This window comes from Podarcis raffonei, chromosome 5, assembly GCF_027172205.1.
Source record: "Podarcis raffonei isolate rPodRaf1 chromosome 5, rPodRaf1.pri, whole genome shotgun sequence".
NCBI lineage: Eukaryota > Metazoa > Chordata > Lepidosauria > Squamata > Lacertidae > Podarcis > Podarcis raffonei.
The window spans coordinates 97344452-97366035 of record NC_070606.1 but is presented as its reverse complement, the minus strand read 5'-3'; the positions used below and the strand labels follow the sequence as shown (position 1 = coordinate 97366035).

The 21584-nt window shown below is 47.6% G+C and overlaps 1 protein-coding gene across 2 annotated transcripts in view; it reads left to right on the top strand.

The window, feature by feature from the left end:
• The first annotated feature begins 947 nt into the window (after window positions 1-947).
• The window catches only part of DIS3L2 (DIS3 like 3'-5' exoribonuclease 2), a 205895-nt gene continuing 185258 nt past the window's right edge, over window positions 948-21584 (top strand). The window contains exons 1-2 of one of the 2 annotated variants that reach the window (XM_053390822.1): window positions 948-1089; window positions 8217-8923. In XM_053390822.1, the coding sequence (XP_053246797.1) occupies window positions 8233-8923 (691 nt within the window). In that variant the 5' untranslated portion in view covers window positions 948-1089; window positions 8217-8232. Of the gene's footprint in view, window positions 1090-5370; window positions 5503-8216; window positions 8924-21584 lie in introns of those variants that run through there. The other variant, XM_053390823.1, reaches the window with a different exon arrangement.

The window sequence follows — 21584 nt, the reverse complement described above, 5'->3', positions numbered from 1 at the left end:
TGTACTTTGCTCATGTGCTTTGCACCCTAAAAAAGAATTTGTCAAGGTGCTACATTCATAGATCTTCAGTCATCGGTTGTAGTAACAAATATTCTGCTCCACTTCTGGATATTCCCTGTTTTCTTTCACACGCACACTCACCGGATTCCATTGATTCAACACTCCCACATGTTCTTTCTTATCCTTCAACATTGTTAGTTTAACCACATTCAGCTACTCCCACGTTTTCCTAGTGGTGTCTAATTTATTTTTGTTTCAGGACATTCTTCCATGCTGTAGCAAACACACTCCCTGCAGACATTAAGACACGCAGAACTTGTATTCCATAAACAATAAACAAGGATCCTCAGCAAACATATTGGGGGGTCTAAAGGGACTTATTCCTGGAAAATGTATCTGGTTATCTCTATTATTTAGGCCCTTCATAACTTATTTTTGCAAACTGCTTGGGCGCTTTTTCTTTAAAAACAAAATAAAAATAAATATTAAGTAATTTAAAAATGCATTTAATTTAAACAAACAATCGTTTGCTTTTACAACGATGGTTTTTCCTTTGTTTTTAGCGGTTCTTGGTTGTAATCGGTAAACGACCTCGAGTCCCTGTCAGGGGAAAAAAAGGCGGCTGTAAATAAATATATAACCAACCAACCTAAGCTAACTATATATATTAATAGAAACACAGACACCCGAACACGTATAGACAATTAATAAATAATAAGCATATACATATATAACTGGAAGCTAACGAAATAAACGTAAACGCACAAATAAACCGATAGAAGCTAAGTAAATAAATACAAAAACGCACGTGCAAACGAAGCGAGCTGGGCAGCCCCTGCTTTCGAGGGAATACGGTAATGTCCGCTTGCAAGGGGCGCCCGGCCGCCGAGGCCACCCCAGGCCAGCGGGACTTCGCGCCTGCGCGCTCTCCTCGAACCTTCGCGCGGCGAGGTGCGTCTTCGCGCCCCGCGGGCTTTTGGGCCCTGCCGCTGCCCGTAGAGCCACGCCTGACCCGGAAGTAGAGGGGAGGCAGGAAGTGGGGGAACCTTTGAAGGCTCCTCAGTGATGCGAGTGGGGAGTTTGGGGCAGGTGAGTGAGGGGCAGGGTGGGGGGTGCTCATTGCCCGTTTGCGGGTGGGGGGCGCCGCCGCTTGTGGCCATGGGGCTGGGCGGGTCGCCTTTCCCCGCGTTGCCTCCCCCGGCTGGCTCTAGGGCTGGGTCGCGGGTGTGTGTGTGGGGGGGAAAGGACCCCGGTGGGCTTCGACCCCCAGCCCCAGTTGCCCCCGGGAAGCTGCCTCACACCGAGCCAGGCCGCCGCCCCATCTAGCGTAGCATTGCCTGCACGGGCTGGCAGCAGCTCTCCGGGGTCTCCCCCAGTCCTCCCTGGAGATGCCACGTGGGGGTTGGGCCTGGGGTGCGCTAACCATTAGGCTACGGCTCTTCTGCCTTGTTCTGAGTCAGGCCACAGGCTCACTCGGCCCAGTATTGCCTGCACGGACTGGCAGCGGCACTCCAGGGTATCAGGCGGGGGCCTGTGTCTGTCTCTCCCGGCACTACCTGGGGATGCTGAGCAGGGGGTGAACTTAGGCGGTTCTCAACCTGTGGGTCCTCAGATGTTGTTGGGACTACAACTCCCATCATCCCTGAGCTCTGGCCTTCCTAGCTAAGGGTGATGGGAGTTGTAGTTCAACAACATCTGGGGACCCACAGGTTGAGAAAGGCTGAAGGGCCTTCTGCATGCAAGGCAGGTGCTTTGCCTACTGAGCTATGCACTTTCCCAGGGCCTTCCGTAGCCCTGGGTACCAAATCAATTGCCTCTCCACCTTTATCTTTTTCTTTCTATTTTAAAAAGGGATTTGCATATTCTTATCCTGCCACTGTTCACTGTGCTGTATTGCCTTATGCATGCATGATGTCTGACTTGCCTACCTGTTTGCCCCTGTTGACCTCAGAGTGTGTTTTTCTTTGTCTTTGCCTGTTTGTCCTGTGTGCCTGGAATGGTTTGCAACATCGGCAGTGAAATCCAAAAACGTCAAACATAAAACATGAAACAAATGTTAAAGGTGGTGTTAGTACAACTCAGCAAAGAGAAAAACACTATGACCAGAGTGTAATTGTGGGGATGGAGGAGGGGTCCCAGCAACAGCTCTGTTTTCTGGACTCAAGCTCAGTCCCTAATTTTCCTTTGGTGAATTTTTTAAAAAAGTGTAATTAATGTGTTCACACATGTGGTTGAGCACACAAACCCCCTTCGTACCCATCTCCTTCTGAAACTATTTTGCCTAAATAGCAGTGTGCCTGAAGGTCTTTGACCTAAAAGTACAGCTAGGCATACAAATAATAACTACTGTAAAATTGAAATAAAAGGTAAAGGTACCCCTGCCCGTACGGGCCAGTCTTGCCAGACTCTAGGGTTGTGCGCCCATCTCACTCAAGAGGCCGGGGGCCAGCGCTGTCCGGAGACACTTCCGGGTCACGTGGCCAGCGTGACATCGCTGCTCTGGCTAGCCAGAGCCGCACACGGAAACGCCGTTTACCTTCCCGCTGGTAAGCGGTCCCTATTTATCTACTTGCACCCGGGGGTGCTTTCGAACTGCTAGGTTGGCAGGCGCTGGGACCGAGCAGCGGGAGCGCACCCTGCTGCGGGGATTCGAACCGCCGACCTTTCGATCGGCAAGCCCTAGGCGCTGAGGCTTTTACCCACCTGCGTCCCTAAAATTGAAATACTATCTATATAAATAAAAGGAAGCTATTGGTGTCAGTTCCAGGGCATGTGCTTGCCTCTAAAGAAGGCTGCGCAGGGCAAGCTGCTGCTGAGTAAATAAATATAGCAGGCAAATATGAGTCTTGTGCAATATGTGAGGAGAGAGAACGCAAAGATTAATTATTATTATTTAAATTTCTATACCACCCTCTGCCCAAAGATCACAGGGCTGTTTACAGTATAGAGACACAAAATGCATTCCATAATAAGAAACAAAAACAATACCCCCACAGTTTAAAGGCCATATATTGTTTAATTAGCCAAAGGCCTGAGATAATAGGAATGTTTTTGCCTGCTGCCTAAAGGTGTATAATGAAGACACCAGGTGAGGATCCCTGGGGAGAGCATTCCTCAAGCGGGAGCTACCACAAAAGAGGCCTGTTTTCATGTTGTTGCCCTTTGGACCTCTCACAGAGGAGGCAGATGAAGAAAAGCCTCAGATGATGATCACAGGGTCCTGGTTGGTTCATATGAGGAGAGGTAGTCCTTGACTTACTGCAGTCCTGAGCCATTTAAGGCTTACAGGACAAAACCAGCACTTTGAATCGGGCCCAAAAACGCATTGGCAGCCAGCGCAGTCGGACCAGGATTGGTGTAATATGCTCAAACCGTCTTGCCCCGGTGAGTAATCTGGCTGCCAAGTTCTTCACCAGCTGTAATTTCTGAACCATCTTCAGAGGCAGCCCCACGTATAATGTGTTGCAGTAAGCTAATCTAGTGGTTGCCAGAGCATAGAGGACAGAAGTTAGGCTATCCCTGTCCAGATAAGGGAACAGCTTGGCCATCAGCCAAGTCAATGGAAGGCACTCCAGGCCACTGAGGCCACCTGAGCCTCAAGCGACAGCAGTGGATGCAGAAGTACCTCCAAACTGCCTACGTGCTCCTTCAGAGGGAGAGTGCCCCCCTCAGGAGCAGGCAACCTCCCAGGCATCCTGTATAGGGAATTCTTGGTGTGAACATTGGAAACCACCTTGTAGTGTTGGGCCATATAGCTCAGTATTGTCCACACTGACATAGCAAGTGCCTCTCTAGGGTTTTAGACAAGAGTCTCTATGGGTTCTACCCGGAGAAGCCGCTAGGAATTGAACTCAGGATTTTGCATGGAAAGCAGATCCTGTACCACAAAGCTATGACTGACCCCCCAGGGTATGAGAAATATGTAAGGGTCTATCTAATTTAATTTGTGATTATTTCTTGTACTCCAGAGGGGTTAAAACATTATAGTCTGGCCAGAATTGTTGGTAGTTCTTCAGTGGGTTCCTCACAAGCCAGGACAATGTGCTGAAAGTCTTTTCTTTCCCCCTCTTTCTGTGACTGCTTACTGCCTGCTTCCACTTGTTATACTTCTAGCAAGGCATGGGACTTACCCTACTATAAAAGTGGTATACCGTAGCTAAGACTTTAGTATATTGTAACTGAAATAAATATATATTCTTCCCTTATTTGTCCCTGCCTCCATTTTCTTCCCCTTCATCTCTTGCCTCCCCTGTGATTGCAAACTCTGAAGGGCAGGGACTTGTCCATTATATTTACCCGTTATGACATATAGCAAAGGCTGCAACTTGGGCCTAATGCAGCTTTGATCTGCTGCCTTGGGGACACCCAGTATTTTTCATTGCAAGGGGTTATAGTGTGTTGAGATGAGTTTCCTGGAAAGGAGGGCATTGTTGCCCAGGGAGATGGGTAGTTTTTTTTTCTTGCTAGACTGTCTTCTTTCTTTCTTGGGTCAAAAGGGTGAGTGACAGCAACTTTTTCCTAATCAGGGCAGCCTGTGTGCCCCTGTGCTGAGTGGGATATCCCCAAAGAACTGAAAATGTAGATCAGGCCAAAGCCCATTTTCTAGTGTTTCAGGATCTGGTATTCCGAGGTACACTGTATATAGACATTCCATTTGTGGGATGTAAAGAAACTCACTGAGTGTGAAACAACAAAAAAGGACCTATCTTCCAGTGTCTAGTCATTTATAATGGCTTGCTGTGTTAGGAAGAACTTTGATCTCCTTTGCACCACAAGTGAGTGTGTTCACTCCACCCATTTTTTGGGTCATCCTGGACTGCCACAACATAATAGCATGAAGTTGGGTGGGGCAACACTACATCCTCTGTATAATTTTGTTTTGGGAATACCTTTATTAAGTATCTGGGTGTGATTATAGCACTGGCCATACTTAATAACCTTTTCTATTTTTACTGTGAGCCTCCTTGAGGATGATATTAAAGGTTTGAAGGAATCCCTCCCCTTGCCCCCACCCACACCCCCAGTCAAATGAGATAGAGACTCTGGGGTGTGTGTGTGTTTGTGTGGGAGCTTGATGGCTTGTATGCAGTCGGATACTCCTTTGTGAGACACGCAGAACCGTTTCCCCTGTAAGGTGCTGCCTTTTCCTTTGTACTTTCACTCTGCTTGTGAAACTCTCTGGTCTACATGTGCTGGTGAGCCAATGGACCTGTGTTTGGTTGGTGGGGGCAGGTGTGTTGGGCTGTGTGGCTGTGGACCCCCATTGTTTTTTCCTGGAATTGTAAATATCTACCCGCATGCAGCTGTGTATGCAAGTAAAAGGGTGGTTGCTGGTTGAGCTCAGAGGTGTAGGTCACTGGGAAATATCTGCTGCTGTGATAAGCTTTCCTCCTGAACGTCACACATCCCTGAAATATGTTGACACCATGAAGTCCCACGTGGGGATGAGTGGGTCTGACCCTGGCACCACAAGGGGTGCCTGAAGGAGAAAGGAGTGTTCAGGTGAGAGATTGCTGGGAATGAAAGGGAGGGTTCAGTTCTTTTCTCTCAGGTGCCCCCCTCCCCCAATTTATATGTGATTGGAGCAGATGTCTGTCAGGGCTGGGTGATACCTGCTTTTCAACATCATGATATATCATCCACTAAACATTGTGGTATGCCGATATATCACAGCGTTTGAAATAAGTATATGCAACTTACATAGACTCAAGGGTCTAAAGCGGACACATTTTTACTTGCCTTTAACCTGTTGTTACAACCATTTTTAATAAAAATAATACAGAACAACAGGGGCAGCAGGAATCACGAGAGAAGTGATGACTAGCTTCACGGTTTTCCCCATATTACGATTTTTACATAGCACAGGCACACATCGTGACCTGTGATTTATTGCCATGTCAAATATTATGAAACTGTTATCACGATGTGGTCTTCAACCGATTTTGGACTGTGTCTTGATACATCGCGCAGCCCTGGTGTTTTGTGTGCAGTTTGATCCTCACTTTGTAGCTCATTCCATTTCCATTTAGTTTTACTTTACATATACCAGGGAAGGGGAATTTGTGGCTTTCCAGATGTTGTCCCACCTGCCCCAGCTAGCAGGCCCACAGTCCGTGATGTTTGGTCCAAGAATATATGAAGTGGCACAGATTGCCCATTGCTGACAGAGGGAAGGAAGATAGCTAGCTGGTGTGACTCTGTTGCAAAGATCTGGAGCCTCCTCCTCCTGTACTGTGTGTGTATTGGTTTTAACTGCTGATGAATAATTACATTTTTAGTGCTTTTGCGCTGAGCTCCCTTGAGGATTTCTACTGTTTTAAGGTTATAATAACTTGGCCGAACCCTCTTGCCTGTCAGTCCTGCCTCCACCCCTGAATCGAAAGTTGGCTGGAAGTTCCTTGGGACAGAGAACTATCTTCTGCTTGTCTTACTCTGCCCTGTGTCCTGTACACTGGTTGACACTGCTGTGCGATTAAATGATCAGGGTGGTCCATACGGGACTGAGGAACGGTGCTGTCCTCAGTTGCTGGAGTTTACCACTTATGATGTTTGTACTGATGTAAACCTCCAGAACTTATTTTGTATAGCTAACTATTTAGCTCTATCCCCAGTATATATTATCTTATTGCTATGGCTAGTGGCTAATGCAAATAAAGTTTCTATCTATCTCCACCACTTACGAGGGAATCTCCACCCTTCCTGTTGAAACCGTCGTAAGAGTTTCAGAAAGAGAGAGAGAGTGAGAAAAAAGAAACATGGTTATTTTTGGAGAGCCTGAGAATGGACATGATCGGGTTTTTGTTTTTGTATGATGGCTGCTCCTTTAGCTTGGCCACATTTTCTTCTTAGGAGCAGAGTGGGTTGAAATGATTTGTGCACGGCTAGGATGAAAATATTTGGCTCAGATGCCTCTCTCTGTCACTCCCTCTCTGGAATACCACCATATGCACTGCTCGGGTCACTCCTGCCCCAGTTAAATATTGTGAGTCTTCTGATGTAATAAAACTGCAGAACTTACTGAAGTGCTGCTACCCCGTTCTACCTCTCTCTCTCTCCCCACTCGCCTCACAAATGAAAAAGAGAGAAAGACTAAAGGGAAGGCTTGTAGCTCTGTAGTGGAAAGCATGTTTGGCAGTGGAGAATCCCAAGCTCAGCGTTCCAGATAAGGACCTCCACTTGCACTCTCTTTAAGCATCTCTTTAAATGGGCTTTCACCAGTACGCAAACCATTCTTCCAAGTCTTGAGATAAATTGCTTTGCAAATATTCCTATCCCCCAAGAAGAAGGCACTTATAACAATTATTGGAGCTTTAATTATTTATTTTTAGAACCATAGAAGCATAGAAAGTTGCCAGGGACCTCATCCAGTCCAACCCCCAGTGCAGGAGTCTCAGCTAAAGCATCCATGACAGATGGCCATCCAAACTCTACTTGAAAACCTCCAAGGAAGGAGATGTCCTGTCAGAATTTCCTTTCTTATAACTTCAATCCATTGGTTCAGGTCCTACCCTCCGGAGCAGCAGAAAACAAGCTTGCTCCATCTTCCATGTGACAGCCCTACAGATATTTATTGCATTTCCTCTCAGTCTCCTCTTTTCTAGGCTAAACATACCTAACTCCCTCAACCTTTTCTCAGCAGGCTTAGATTCCAGACTGTTGGTCATCTTTGTCATGAATTTATTTATTGCATTTATATCCTGCCTTTTTGTCCAGGGAGCTCAGGGTGGCATACATGGTTCTCCCTGTCCTCCTTTAATCCCCGCAACAACCCTGTGAGGTAGGTTAGGCTGCGAGGCAGGCGGTTTGGGGGAACTGAGAGCCAAGGAACCAAGGGAGGGGTGGGATGAGAGCTTCATACAGGACCTAGGGCAACCTTTCCCCAACTTGGTGCCCTCCAGAAGCTTTGGACTGCAACTCCCATCAACCCCAGCTAGCACAGCTGATGGGAGTTGTAGTCCAAGTGAACTAGGGGGGCACCAGGCTGACCCGGAGACAGGAGCGGCTGTGCGGCCTTGGTGGGAAAGGATGTGGGGAAGGGCCATTTAAAATAAGGGAGCCAAATCTCTGTCCTCGTGGCGTTCACATCTTCCTCCTTGCCTGTCTTCCTTGTTTCTGATTTGCTCCTGCAGTCCTGTCGCGTAGTTGTTCTGACGCTAGTAAGTAAAACTGCTCCTCTGCTCAAGGCCGACCTCATGTTTGCGCTCCTTTGATGGCAGGTGACACTCCCGGGATATGGAACCGCAAGGATGTGCACGAGGCGCTCCTGCCCACGCTCCGAGGGATGGACCCAGCAAGCCCGCCATCCCTCAGAAGAACGCGTACGCGAGGCTCGTGCAAAAGCACCACAGCGGGAGGTTCCGCTCCTACCTGAACCACATCGCTCAGAAGCTGCAGCTGGAAGAGGGGACCCTCAACGACTCGGGTTCGGACGCAGAGCCGTCCTTGAAGAGAGGCCTGGTGAGGGAGGCCCTGTCGAAAAACGGGGTGAAAGCGCCTGGGACTTTGCTGGCCAGAGCCCTGCATCCAGGCCAGCCGGAAAAGTCTGAACGCCTGAATGAGGAAGGTTTGATCAAGAGGCAGAGCCGTCCAAGGGAGGCTGGCAAAGGTGACTACGAGGAGGACGTCGCGGAGGAAGAGGATGATGACGTCTCTCCTAACCGCCACGGTGCTGCAGCTGCCTCTGCAAGGGCAGGGCAGGCGTTGGGGGGCCACAGGACGTTGTCCACAATGGCCTCTTTTCTGCCGAAAACCCCCAGCTCTGGAGAGAGGGGCAGAGAGGAGTATTGGAAGAGCAAGTGCAGCGGCAGTGATGGTCCTGCCGCCTTCGAGAGAGCAGACAGTTCCGTATCTGCCGGACAGTTCGGCGTGGATTTGCCCGCAGTGAGTTCCAGGAAGGCCAGTCCCTTCTCCAGCCAAATGCATGGTGAGCTGAGTGTCTTAAATGGTTGCAGTTGTTGATGCGAATAGCAGCGTGTGGCTTATCTGTGTAACCTGAGATTGTTACAGCTTGAGTGCTGTGTTAATCGCTGGTGTAACCCGGGCTTGCATGAGGATGATGGTGGTATGAGCAGCTGAAGGCTTGCAGCTGGTTTAACCTGCTGGCATCCCCAGAAAGGAACAAATAGGTTATATATAGATTTCGGTTGCTTAGAAGCCACCTCTAACCGAATTGTTAGGCGTTGGCCTCAGGTGTTTGGGTGTCTGGAATATTTTTCAGCCCTGTTTCTCTCTGTCACCATTCATCCATGTGCCATGTGGTCTGTATTGCTAGCTTTACCCATCAGCAAGATCCCAGATAGCTCCAGTGATTCCTTGCTTGGGCTTGCCGTCAAGGCAGTGAGCTTGTTTGTGCCTGCTTGTTATTACAGGGCGCGCAGAGCACCTCTTTGTAAACAGGGGCACACCCTGGTCTCATCAGGCCTACATGCATGTCCCAGCAGTTGCCAGCTTTGTAGGGGATGCTGGGCCTCTGTATATAGGGGGTCCTGTCACTCTTGCCTGTGTAATCTTACTGCTGCAGCATCCCAATACAATATACTGCTGCTGTCAAGTTTGAGGCCAATCTAGGAGCTCATTTCCATGTGTAAAGGTAAAGGGACCCCTGACCATTAGGTCCAGTCGTGACCGGCTCTGGGGTTGCGGCGCTCATCTCGCTTTAGTGGCCGAGGGAGGCGGCGTACAGCTTCCGGGTCATGTGGCCAGCATGACTAAGCTGCTTCTGGCGAACCAGAGCAGCGCACGGGAACGCCGTTTACCTTCCTGCCGGAGCGGTACCTATTTATCTACTTGCACTTTGACGTGCTTTCGAACTGCTAGGTTGGCAGGAGCAGGGACCGAGCAACGGGAGCTCACCCCGTCGCGAGGATTCGAACTGCTGACCTTCTGATCGGCAAGTCCTAGGCTCTATGGTTTAGACCACAGCGCCACCCGCGTAGGGCACCACAAATGAGGTATGTTGCGGCGTAGCATAGTAGCCTAGAGACTGAGCTAAATTGGGAAGCTCAGGTCTTGCTTCTACTATGAACACATTAGAAGGCCTCAGACAAGTCTCACAGTCTCTCAGCACCTGCAGATCTGCAGTATTGGGATAATATTGGCCTACCTGTGAGGACTGTTGTAACGATCATAACAGAATATTGTGTGTTACTCCCTTGGAGCCTTCTGAAGTGCTGCTACACAGATGCCAATAATTATTCTTAGCATCTGTTACGTGCTTTCTTTTCCCTTCCCCTCGATGACGGGGGTGGGCAGTGGTGATGGGAGGGTCTCCCTCCCTCTCCTTCCCGGCCATTCCTCTTCTTTAAAGCATTGTCCAAGCCCATTGAGCTAATTGCAGCCCTGGTGGCAAGGGGTGGGTGGGTGTCTGCCTGCACACCATGGAAGGAATTCAGTGTAGTGCTAAGTAGATCATGCCACCAGCGCAAACATTTCCACTTTCCTGATGGAACAATCTCCCCTCTCATCCCACTGTGTGTTGTTCTGGTGGTTCTCTGACTCCTCTCCCAAGCAAATTTGGGGGGAGGCACAGGGGGAGGGGAGGGGGGGAAAGCCCCTTTGAGCTGGTGAAAGCCTTTTTGCTGGCTTTTGCCGGTAGGACCAGTTAGCTGAAACCACCTCCCATACATTTAAAGCACATTCCCTCCCCGCCTCCCCCCAAGAATCTTGGGAATTGCAGTTTACCACTTACAGAGCTACAGTTCCCAGCACCCTTAACAAACCACAGTGCCCAGGATTCTTGGGGTGGAGGAAGAATGTGCTTTAAATGTATATGTGTACACAGCTTAATTCTGCTTAGGAGTTTGGGCCTTTTGTGTTTGAGAAGGAAGCATTCCAGCTATTTTACGTGCAAAATCGGGGCACACATCTGTGCTTGTTTCTAGCCACTAAGCATCACTGCCTCTCCCACTTAAGGGTTTTGACTTTTCTGTAAGTTCCTCTGCCTGCTGTATCTATTTGTTGTGTGATCACCTGTTCCACATGGGCAGATTTCCGAAGTAGGCAAGTTTGTAAACTGACCGCAGCACTTCTCTTTCCTCATCTATATTTCTTAATTTTTATTTTTCAAATACATGCCAAGCTTTTTAGCCTTCAAGGGGTTTTATATTTTTAAAGACCCTTGGAAGCGTTTAATAGCCCTTCCAGTCAAGGTGTGATTGCCCTTATAAGAGAATAAGAACTAGGTTTCATTCAGTAGCAAGTTAAACTAGGTGGATAGTTAAACTAAGTGGATAAACTGAGTGTGTGAGGATGAAAGATAAGCTTGCGCCAGCCACATTATTTTTTTAAAAATGCCTCAGCCCAAAATGGTGGCAAAATTGGGAGAGCTACTTACCAGGAACAAGAGCTGTAGAAAGCTCTAGGACCAGTGTCTGTTGATGTTTTGTAGAACCCTCCCTTAGCAACAGCTCAGATTGGCTAGCAGTGATTCCGTCGCACGAGTTGTGCTTGGTGGTGACTTTTGCCTTCCATTGCAGCAGGTGGCCAGTCAGGTCAAGCTTGCTTAAGCCGCATGGAGTTTCTGTTCTACAGGCGCACCTTGGCGTAGGTGGGGCACTTGTTTGCTCCTGCTTTCCGCACAAGACACATCGAGGTGTGGATTGTACAGGTTGAGCTGGCTGTGGGATGGACAGGGAGATGAGATGCTGAGAGACGGTTTCAAACTATTGGCTATTTCATGGTATGAAATGAGCTTCCTGGCAGGCAAAGTGCCATGGGAGAGTCCTCAGTTGTTCTAACCAGGAAGATGAAAAGATGTGAATGGCGGAAGGATGGTGATAGGTGGAAATTCTCATGATGCCGGCGAAGGGTTGAGTAATTGAGCGCCTTGAAATCTTGTGGAACATATTTGATTCCAGCCCATTCCAATAGTAATACTGCCACCTTTTGATCTGTGGATCCACAAGGCAGCTGACAGCGTATTTGAAATCCTTACGAAAAACAAAATAAAGGCTGAACAGCACAGCAACAAAAACTAATAGATGGAAGTAAGAAAGTGGCAGAAAAGGGCAACCAAAACAATGAAGGTGCTGGGCGCTGGAGGTTTCAGGGCAAACAGAGCGTAGTTAAAACTTTGCTGCTACAAGGTGGAGTAATGGCTGGCAACCTGAATGTCTTAAAAACGTGTTTAAACAAATTTAAAGAGGGTAAAGCTGCCAATTGCTACTAGCCCAGATGGCAATGTTCTGTTAGTCATGGCCTCTGAATCCAGTTGCTGAGAATCACAAATCGGGAGAGCATAGTTGCACTCGAATCCTTCTTACTGGTTTCCCATGGTGATCAGGTTGGCTGCTGTGAGAACAGATTGTTGGACTAGGTGGTTCTTTGGTCTGATCCAGCAGGACTTTTATTACATTCTCATGCTCAATTAACCATGACAATATTTTAGCCCGGAGTTTCCCAAATTTGGGTCTCCAGCTTTTTTTGGACTTCAGCTCCCATCATCCCTAGCTGGCAGGACCAGTGGTCAGGGATGATGGGAACTGTAGTCCAAAAACAGCCAGAGACCAAAATTTGGGAAACCCTGTTTTAGTCTATCAAAAATCTAATCTTTGGGTCTGGTTCATTGGCGAAGCTCATCTCCTGTTCTTAGCAAAGCAGTAGTGATAGTTAAAGATGGTAGTCTTTAAGGTGCCATAGGACTTGGTTGTGTTTTCTGCAACTGACTAACTTGACTGCTGCTCTGGTAGTAAAAGTGCAGTAGCACACAAACTCAGTGAACCCCCAAAGATTCATCTTTACCTGGGGTTTCAAAGGCCAAAAAGATGGAGTGTGACACATCTACTTAGGAAGGGAGTTCTACAGTTTTGGCACCACTATTGAAAGGACTTTTGACCTGATGGCCACCCGCTGTAAGGTGATGGAGGGGAATGGATTGGGTCCTCCAATGAGCATCTTTATATATGAGGAGGTTCACTTCCATGTTCAATATTTAGCTTCTGTGTCTTGGAAAAATCCTGTTAACTAACAGTCTTTGTTCTGGACACTTGGTCTTCAAGTGATCTTGCTTAAATAGAGAACCAAACAGAAATCTGTCTCCTCACTTTGGATATCCTTTTGCAGTGCCCAGTTGCCTTGGATAGGCCAGGCAGAAGTTGAAGTCCAAAATATCTGGATATCCCCTGGTTGAGGAAGGCTTGTGCAGTGTAGTAGGTCTGTGGACTGTATGACCAGAAGTTTTGGGTTACGCTTCTGGGCTGAATGAAGACTGTATTTAATAGCAAACATACATGCATATATTCGTATAGCAACCTATTGGTACACACAGTACCCAATAAAGAATACAAATTAGAAAGCTGGTTTAAACCAGTGATTAAACTTGACCCCTTTTAAATCAAGCTATAGCTTGTTCACATGGGAAGATGAAAACTTGGCATCTGTAAGCAGACACTTTGAACACCACTAATGCTTGGGGTTTGTTTCCTGCAGGTGGCTTATACACTGCTATATATTAACATGCTGTAATTTCTGACTCAGCCTCTCCCCCTGTTCCTTCCAGATATTTGGAGCTAGGACTGGTCTCGAGGGTAGTGGGTTGGAGAAGGCTTCTCTGGCTATTCAGGGTTACTTTGAGTCTGGCAGGGTGATGGAGCTCCCTGTTAACAGTTTGCAAGACAGAAATCTAATAAACCCTGGACACAATTTCATATTGCAAAATTGCACCCCTCTGGTCCGTTTAGGGTGAGTCATATGCCATATTACGTGGAGCCCTCTTTGCTGTGGAAACTGGGCCAGGGGACCTTATGTCCTCGGGTACTAAATGTGAGTTTTTCTGAAGTGTTGACTCAGGGGTTGCGCAAAATGTGCTCAACAGACCCAGCTTTATCAAACCCATGCAGGTGCCAGGAGTCGTAATTTATAGAGCAACGTTTTGGCGCAAGGGACCAAAATCCGTTCTGTGTTTGTTTAGACCGGTCTTCTCCGAAGACTGTTCAGATTTATCTTAATCCTGGTTCCTGATCGAATGGAAGTGCTTAGGAAAGTGAGCTGATTTAATTCAGTTCCATTGCTGGTGGGTGGGCATGCAACTGATCTCTGCTGAGATCTGTGGGATCTTATGCTGACTCTGTTGAGGGTACTGAGCCTGACATCATCTCTAGGTATGGGGCGGCCCAGGAGTTTGAGACTCTGGGCCTTTTTAACTGAGACTACAACCATCTATCTAGCCAAGACTTGTGAGGTTCCAATTTATTGGAAGGCCAGAGCATCAGTTGGTGTGGAAACCTTCAAGCCCCAAACAATTCCCCCTCTTTAAATCCAGTTTACTATCTGCAAATGACGTTAATCAGAGTAATAGGATACAGAAAAGAAGGGAGTCTGGATTTATAGCATGGCACTGACTCTCCAATTGTTTCAAAATGTCTTTGCAAATTTCTCTCCTGATTTCTTGGTAGGGAAGGGATGCATGCATTCCTAAACTTTGTGCAGTTGTGATCTGATGTTTTTTGGCTTGCACCAAGAACAGTGTTAGTACAACAGTGGGTAGATCTTCTCTTGGAACGTATATCATGCTCTTGTGCAGGGCTACCGTTCTTAAAACCACATATTCAAAACACAGTGTCAGCAATTGGAGCCCTGTGAAAGTCTCAAACAAGGAGAGGAACTTGTGCCAGTGTTCCCAAAGGTGCATTATCATATGGCCTCCATATCTTTGTGACTACAGCTTCCATCAGCCCCAGCCAGCAAGGCCTTGTTTGCTGGGGTTGTCAGGAAGTATGCCAAACACCTGACAGTTCTTCTTTATCCTCTCTGCTCTTCTTCCTCCTCCTCCTCTGTCTCCACCATCATCCCCAACTGTTGGTTACTTGTTGTTGTTGTTTAGTCGTTTAGTCGTGTCTGACTCTTCGTGACCCCCTGGACCAGAGCACACCAAGCACTCCTGTCTTCCACTGCCTCCCGCAGTTTGGTCAAACTCATGCTGGTAGCTTCGAGAACACTGTCCAGCCATCTCGTCCTCTGTCCTCCCCTTCTCCTTGTGCCCTCCATCTTTCCCAACATCAGGGTCTTTTCCAGGGAGTCTTCTCTTCTCCTGAGGTGGCCAAAGTCTTAGCGCCTCAGCTTCAGGATCTGTCCTTCCTAACAGTGTTCAAATTTATATCTGTTATATTTTATCTGCACAATTGGAACAAATTTGAGGAATCAAAATGCTTTTTCTGTGCAGCCTGAGCAGAAGCAGTCACTATTAAGAAAAAGAAGTCGGAATAGGCCGATACATACATGGACTGTCCCTGGATCAAGTACCTTTCTTCTTTAAGTTCTCAATGTTCTTCACCAAGCTCGAGGTTGTCATCTGAACTTGCCAGATGTTTAACAGATAATCAATCACTGTCAGTCCATAATTTGAAAAATAAGACTTTAGTCTTGCCCCAAAATGGCAACTAGACATCCCATTTTGGCGACTGCAACCTAGGTTTAAGGAGCCATTTGGCTCCTAGCTTCATATAACTTTTGAGTTTCTAACACTGGCTTCTCGGACTTAGATGTCATCTTTCTGCTAGCTTTGCCCCTTCATACCTCCTTGCTATGGCCATCTCCTTTGCGGGCTTCTGGGTGAATCTAAGTGCTCTTGGCACACATTGTCTCCTCTCCCACCAGTTGGGACCTTCAACCAGCCTTCCTGGTCCCTCTGTCATCTCCGCTGAATGTTGCTGACAGTTTTCCATAAAAATAAATATAAAAGCAAACCTCCTTGAGTATAGAAAGCTATTTGGGAGAAAGGTTCCTGCCTACTCTTCTCCCTGTCCTGCTAAGTTTCTGCATGCAAAGAGAGGCTTGTTTGTTTTAAACACTGGAGCATTCCACCAAACTTTAACTTATTTTTATTCTAACTTTCTGCACTTCAGGCAGCAAACTTGGGTTTCCCACGCTGCCTCATAGTGACCAGATCCAGGCCTGTTTGGTTTTCAGCAAGACAGCTGCTTCTTCATGTGTCTTCAGAGCATGATGTTTTAGTGTGCCTCCCCCGCCACTTGCAGCCTACAAGCCCCTGTCACACGGCACAATTGCACATTTCACTGTGCTCTGGAATATTTAAACTCCCTTTTGCCTTCTTTCTCTGCCTTCTTTTAAGAGCTTCCTGTAGGCTTTTTATTTCTTTCTTTCTGGGTCCAAAGAAAGCAGAGAAGTATCCTTGGCCATGTTTTCTTTTGCTTGCATTCTGAACCATCTCCGAGGCTTTTTATAGTGCAGCGGGCCTGCCCTTGGCCAAACAGAAAAAGGGGGAATTTCAGCTGGTGTCTCGGGGCAGGTGGGTGGGTGGTGGGGGTGGAGCCTGTGCAGCAGCTGGAAGGAGAGGCCTGCCACGTCTCAGAGCCCAGCACTGACGGGTGGACGGAGAGCAGCTAGCAGGCAGAGGAGGTGGCCAGGGGGTCACAAGCAGGGTGGAGCAGGTTCACGGAGAGTCCTGAAAAACCATTGGCGTGCCGCAGCCCCTCCCTGACAAAGCAGATGTTGCCTTGCGCTCAGCTGGAGCGCGGGAACTGTTTTGATAAACTTTCGGCCCCCTGCTACTAAATGGCTCTGGGGCCAAGCCTCAGCTGAGCACGCCAGGATGGTGTATCTGTGGGCCTTGCATAACTTCCTTGCTCTCTACAATATTCTGTTCTGTATTTGCTGAGGTTGCCCGTGTCCTCCTGAAGCACAGGGGCTACTAGCCGTACACTTCTGCATGGCTATGGAGGACAATTCTTTCCCTCCCTCTCTCTCTCTCTCTCTCATTAATGGTTAGTGGCACATGATTCTATTCTCCTTGCCTTAAAAAATAATAATGATAATGATAATTATATGCCGCCCATCTGACTTTTTGCCCCTGCCACTCTGGGTGGCTCCCAACAAAATATTAAAAACCCAATAAAACACCAACCATTAAAAACTTTCCTAAACAGGGTTGCCTTTAGATGTCTTCTAAAAGTCTGGTAGTTGTTTTTCTCTTTGTCATCTGGTGGGAGGGCATTCCACAGGGCAGGTGCCACTACCAAGAAGGCCCTCTGCCTTGTTCCCTGTAAACTCACTTCTCGCAGTGAAGGAACCGCCAGAAGGCCGTTGGAGCTGGACCTCAGTGTCTGGGCAGAACGATGGGGGTGGGTACGCTCCTTCAGGTATACTGGATTGAGGCTGTTTAAGGCTTTAAAGGTCAGCACCAACACTTTGAATTGTGCTCTGAAACGTACTGGAAGCCAATGTAGATCCTTTAAGATCAATGTTAAATGGTCCTGGTGGCCTTTCCCAGTCACTAGTCTGGCAGCCGCATTCTTCCTCTTTAAGTTCTCAAAAGTTCTTAACATAGCTCAAGGTTGTCATCTGAACTAACCAGATGTTTAACTGATAATCAATCACAGTTGGTCCATCATTTGAAAAATAAGACTTTAGAGCTGTCTTGCTCCAAAATGGCAACTAGACATTCTGTTCTGGTGATTGTAACCTTGGTTTAAGGAGCCATTTGACACCCAGCTTATATATCTGAGTTTCTAACACTGATAGGGATGCAAATCCGAACCAGACTACAATGCAACTGTGAAAGCAGCTTAAGCATATACAAGCTATGCTGGATCTGATCAATAGTCTGTCCAGTCCAGAACCCTGTTTCTACCAGTGGCTATTGGAACGCCCCTCCCCTTGCTGTTTATCCCCACACCAAGTATTCAGAGCTATACTAGCTCTGAACATGGGTGCTCCACACTGCCATATTTACTAATAGCCATTGGGATACATTCTGCTCCTCTAATAACTTGTCTAATCTCCTTTGAAAGTCACTTGAGCCAGAGGCCATCACCACATGAGCTGGAGGGGAGGTGGAATTTGTCAAGAACGCTGCATCTGTGTGTGTGAGTTTGGTTTGGTTAAGCCTGGCTCCGTGACTGCTTCCCATCAAAACAGCACAACCAACAGCTGCCTCTGTTTTCTTACAAAAAAACTGTGTTTGACGGGGGTTTTCAGGCAGGACATTTGATCTCTCGAGTTATTTTGATAAAACAAGAGGGTCACTTTTGATCTGTCAAACAGAATCTGTGTGTGCCGCTGCGATCCACCTTCAAGATCATGGCACCCGTGTTTGCTGTTCTGCCTGGTTTGCGCAGCTTGACGTTGCCGGTTTCCTTCATACCAGGCGCACGAGTAATTGTGGGAACTCATTGTGGGATTTTGATCTGGCAACTTTTTCTCCTTCGGTAATGCTGCACATGGCTGGAGCAGCAGTGAGCCGGGTGGAAGGTCAGGAAATGCAACACCCCAGACCTGTTCCTTCTTCCTTGCAGAGTATTTGATTTCATGTTGGAAGCTGCCTTTTGTCCATTGATCCCAGTATAAACTACTTAGAGTGGCCCTCCAAGCAGTGTTAGAAACTCAGATATATAAGCTGGCGCCAAATGGCTCCTTAAACCAAGGTTGCTTAAACACAATGTGTGGTTGCCATTTTGGGGCAAGACTGCTCTAAAGTCTTATTTTTCAATGATGGACTGACTGTGATTGATTATCAGTTAAACATCTGGCTAGTTCGGATGACAACCTTGAGCTCGGTTAAGAACTTTGAGAACTTAAAGAAGAAAAGTCCCTTGATCCAGGGACAATCCAAATATCTATTGGCCTGTTCCTACCTCTTTCTTAAGGGTGACATGGACCATTCGTTATTGTTGTTGTTTAGTCATCTTAGTCGTGTTCGACTCTCCGTAACCCAATGAACCAGAGCATGCCTTGGAAACTCTCACTTTCTTCTCAAAGCTTCTCCTTTTTTGTGTCCATGGAGTTTTCTTGGCAAAATACTGGAGTGGTTTGCCAGTTCCTCCTCCAGGACCATTCATAATCTAAGAATATTCTTCACAACTGAGAGCAGGGCAGTGCGGTGGGGGCAAGCAAAGACAAGCGACAACAATTAACTGTAACGTTGTTCACTGCTCCTGCTGAAGTTGCACAGAAAAAGCATTTCGGTTCCTGAAATTCGTTCCGATTGTGCAGATAAAATATAACCAATAGAATTCTACAGGATGTGATATTGGTGTGGGGAAACAATCCAGATCCAAGGATCCCCAGGCATACACCTAAAGATGGTGGAGATGTCAGACGCCATCCTGGTGCCCAGGCACCTTCACTTGGTCGCAAGTGGCCAGTAGCAAGGTTCAAAATGTGCCTGGCTAATTTCGAAGACTGCCTCCAAGGTCTCTGGCAGAGGTCTTGCTATGTAGGATGGCGGGGGGTGGGGGCTCTAGAACCCAGCAGCTCCTACAAGCAAAGTGTCATTCCTACCTCTGAGCTGTGGGATTTTTCAAAGTATTTTGGAGCTGTGTGCCTACACGCATATTTGCCACACCAACAAGAAGGCGTTCTTGAAGTGCAGTGGATGCTCATCCAGGAATTGCTCTAAGAACTGAGGACCAGGCTACATGTTGCATTGCCCATGGCCTGTTGCATCCTTGTGGCATCTCCCTTTTTGGGTAGTTTATTATCCCGCCCCGCTACATTGCATGGGGATTTTTCCTTCCAGTATCCTCAAGCAAATCTCCACAAATCTGTTCCCTGCCCCAGTTGTCTGGTGCAAGCTCGTGTTCAGCACAGTATGGGAAGCCCCTTCTCCTACTCCAGCTCTGCAGAAGGGAGGCCGGGTCTCGTGTGTTGCTCTGGGCTTTGCAGCAGAGAGATTCTTGTTCTGCTTTTGCCACCTCCCACGTTCATCATGATGTGGAGGCAAGCCCCACCAACACCCTGCAGTTCCCTGGCATGTGCAGAGGACTTGTGGCAGCCACAAATTACGTCTTGCTAGTAACCAAGCCAACATTTCTGGACTCTGAAATTTATAAAGCTCTAAATGGCTTAGGACCATGGCACCTAAAGACCTAAACTTCATGCGTATGGATTTGCCCAGTTTTTAAACCACAAACTCCCATCCTGTATCTTTGCTCCCCCACCAGCTACAGTAAGGCCCATGGAGACTGGCCGCAGGGCCTTTACAGTTGTAGCACCCCATTTATAGAGCCTCCTTCCCTGAGACGCTCTCCTGGTGCCGCCTCTGTTTTTATGTTCAGCACCAGTTGAATAGTTTATTGGCCCAGGCCTTCTAATGCTGGGTTTTGAAATCCATTTAGTGATCTTGGCTATATAAGTGCTGCTTTTTTCACTGGAGGCATTTCCTTGTGTTTATGGCTTTGTTTATCTGTTTCATGTATGCCGCTCTGTGAGCCTTGCTGGCTGAGTGGCATATTTCTTAAATAAGCTTAAATAAGTAAACTTCCACGTGGTAAGGTTAAGAGTCATGTTGCAGCAACGGCAGAAGTAAGTCATGACAAGGGATTTGGCTGTGGCGTGGTTGCTGCAATAGAAGGGTGCAGTACCTTCGCTGTGGGGCAGACTTCCAAGGGGCACAGGTCAGGGGTGGGGGGGAAGTGGGAGAAGCAATGGGTGCAACTCTTGCCTTTATGTGTGCTAGGGTGCACCCCAGCCACCCAAAAGCCAGTGGTCTCTATGCGCTCACAGTCCACGGACTCTCACCCCTTCCTCCCTCACCCCAGCATGCACCATGGTTCAAGAGCGCACTTGTGAGGGGTGTGGCCTTGTGAGAGGGCGTGGCTTGGCAGAGTCAGGCGGGCTGCGTTTGAGGGCTGCCATTCACTTCTGGGCCTCAGGGCAAGGCTCTTAGGGAGCCGTGGGAGGGCTTGGCACTCCTCATCCTACCCCTTTGTTGCAAAAACCAGGGGACCCCCCTCCCCAATTCCTACATATTCTTGGACAGCTGTGAGTTAAAGCCAAAGGGATTGGCTAGGCTCCTTTGAACTCCCTATATCTGCAGGAAATACAGTGGTACCTCGGGTTACTTACGCTTCAGGTTACATATGCTTCAGGTTACAGACTCCACTAACCCAGAAATGGTACCTCAGGTTAAGAACTTTGCTTCAGGATGAGAACAGAAATTGTGCGGCAGCAGGCGGCCCCATTAGCTAAAGTGGTGCTTCAGGTTAAGAACAGTTTCAGGTTAAGAACGGACCTCCGGAACGAATTAAGTACTTAACCTGAGGTACCACTGTACTTGGAAACAGTGCAGGAGCCTTCCTATCTAGGCAACGATGTGTCGAAACCATCTTGTTACCTGAAAGCAAATTCTTCTAATTTGTTTTATCAGTTCTTTGGCTTTGCTCCTGTTTCCTGCAAATGTGGAAGTTTTTCTTTTTTCTTTTTTAAAAAACCATATAAAAATCCTCTCTCTCTCTCTCTGTGTGTGTGTGTGTGTGTGTGTGTGTGTGCGTGCGTGCATATACTAGGCTCACTTTGCCTATAATTAGATTGTGATCTAACACTGAGAACAATGAGACGCTACTTGAAGGCAAGTGGAAGAAACTGAAAGGGTCTGACACCTAGTTATGGACGAGCCTCAGAAGGTTGCAGATGGAAGTGTTTTAGTGGGGAAAGTTACCGAACAATGGGAGACTTTGTCCATTCTCTCCCCCCGCCCCCCATTTCAAACACTTCTACGCCAAATTGTGTTTAAAAATCAAAAGGAACAATTTAGTGCTGTGAGCCGACGGTCGGAATCCATTGCTCTGCTTGGTAGGGAGTCACCTGGGAACTGTACAAGCCTTTAACGATGCTCTCGGCTGGTTCCTCTC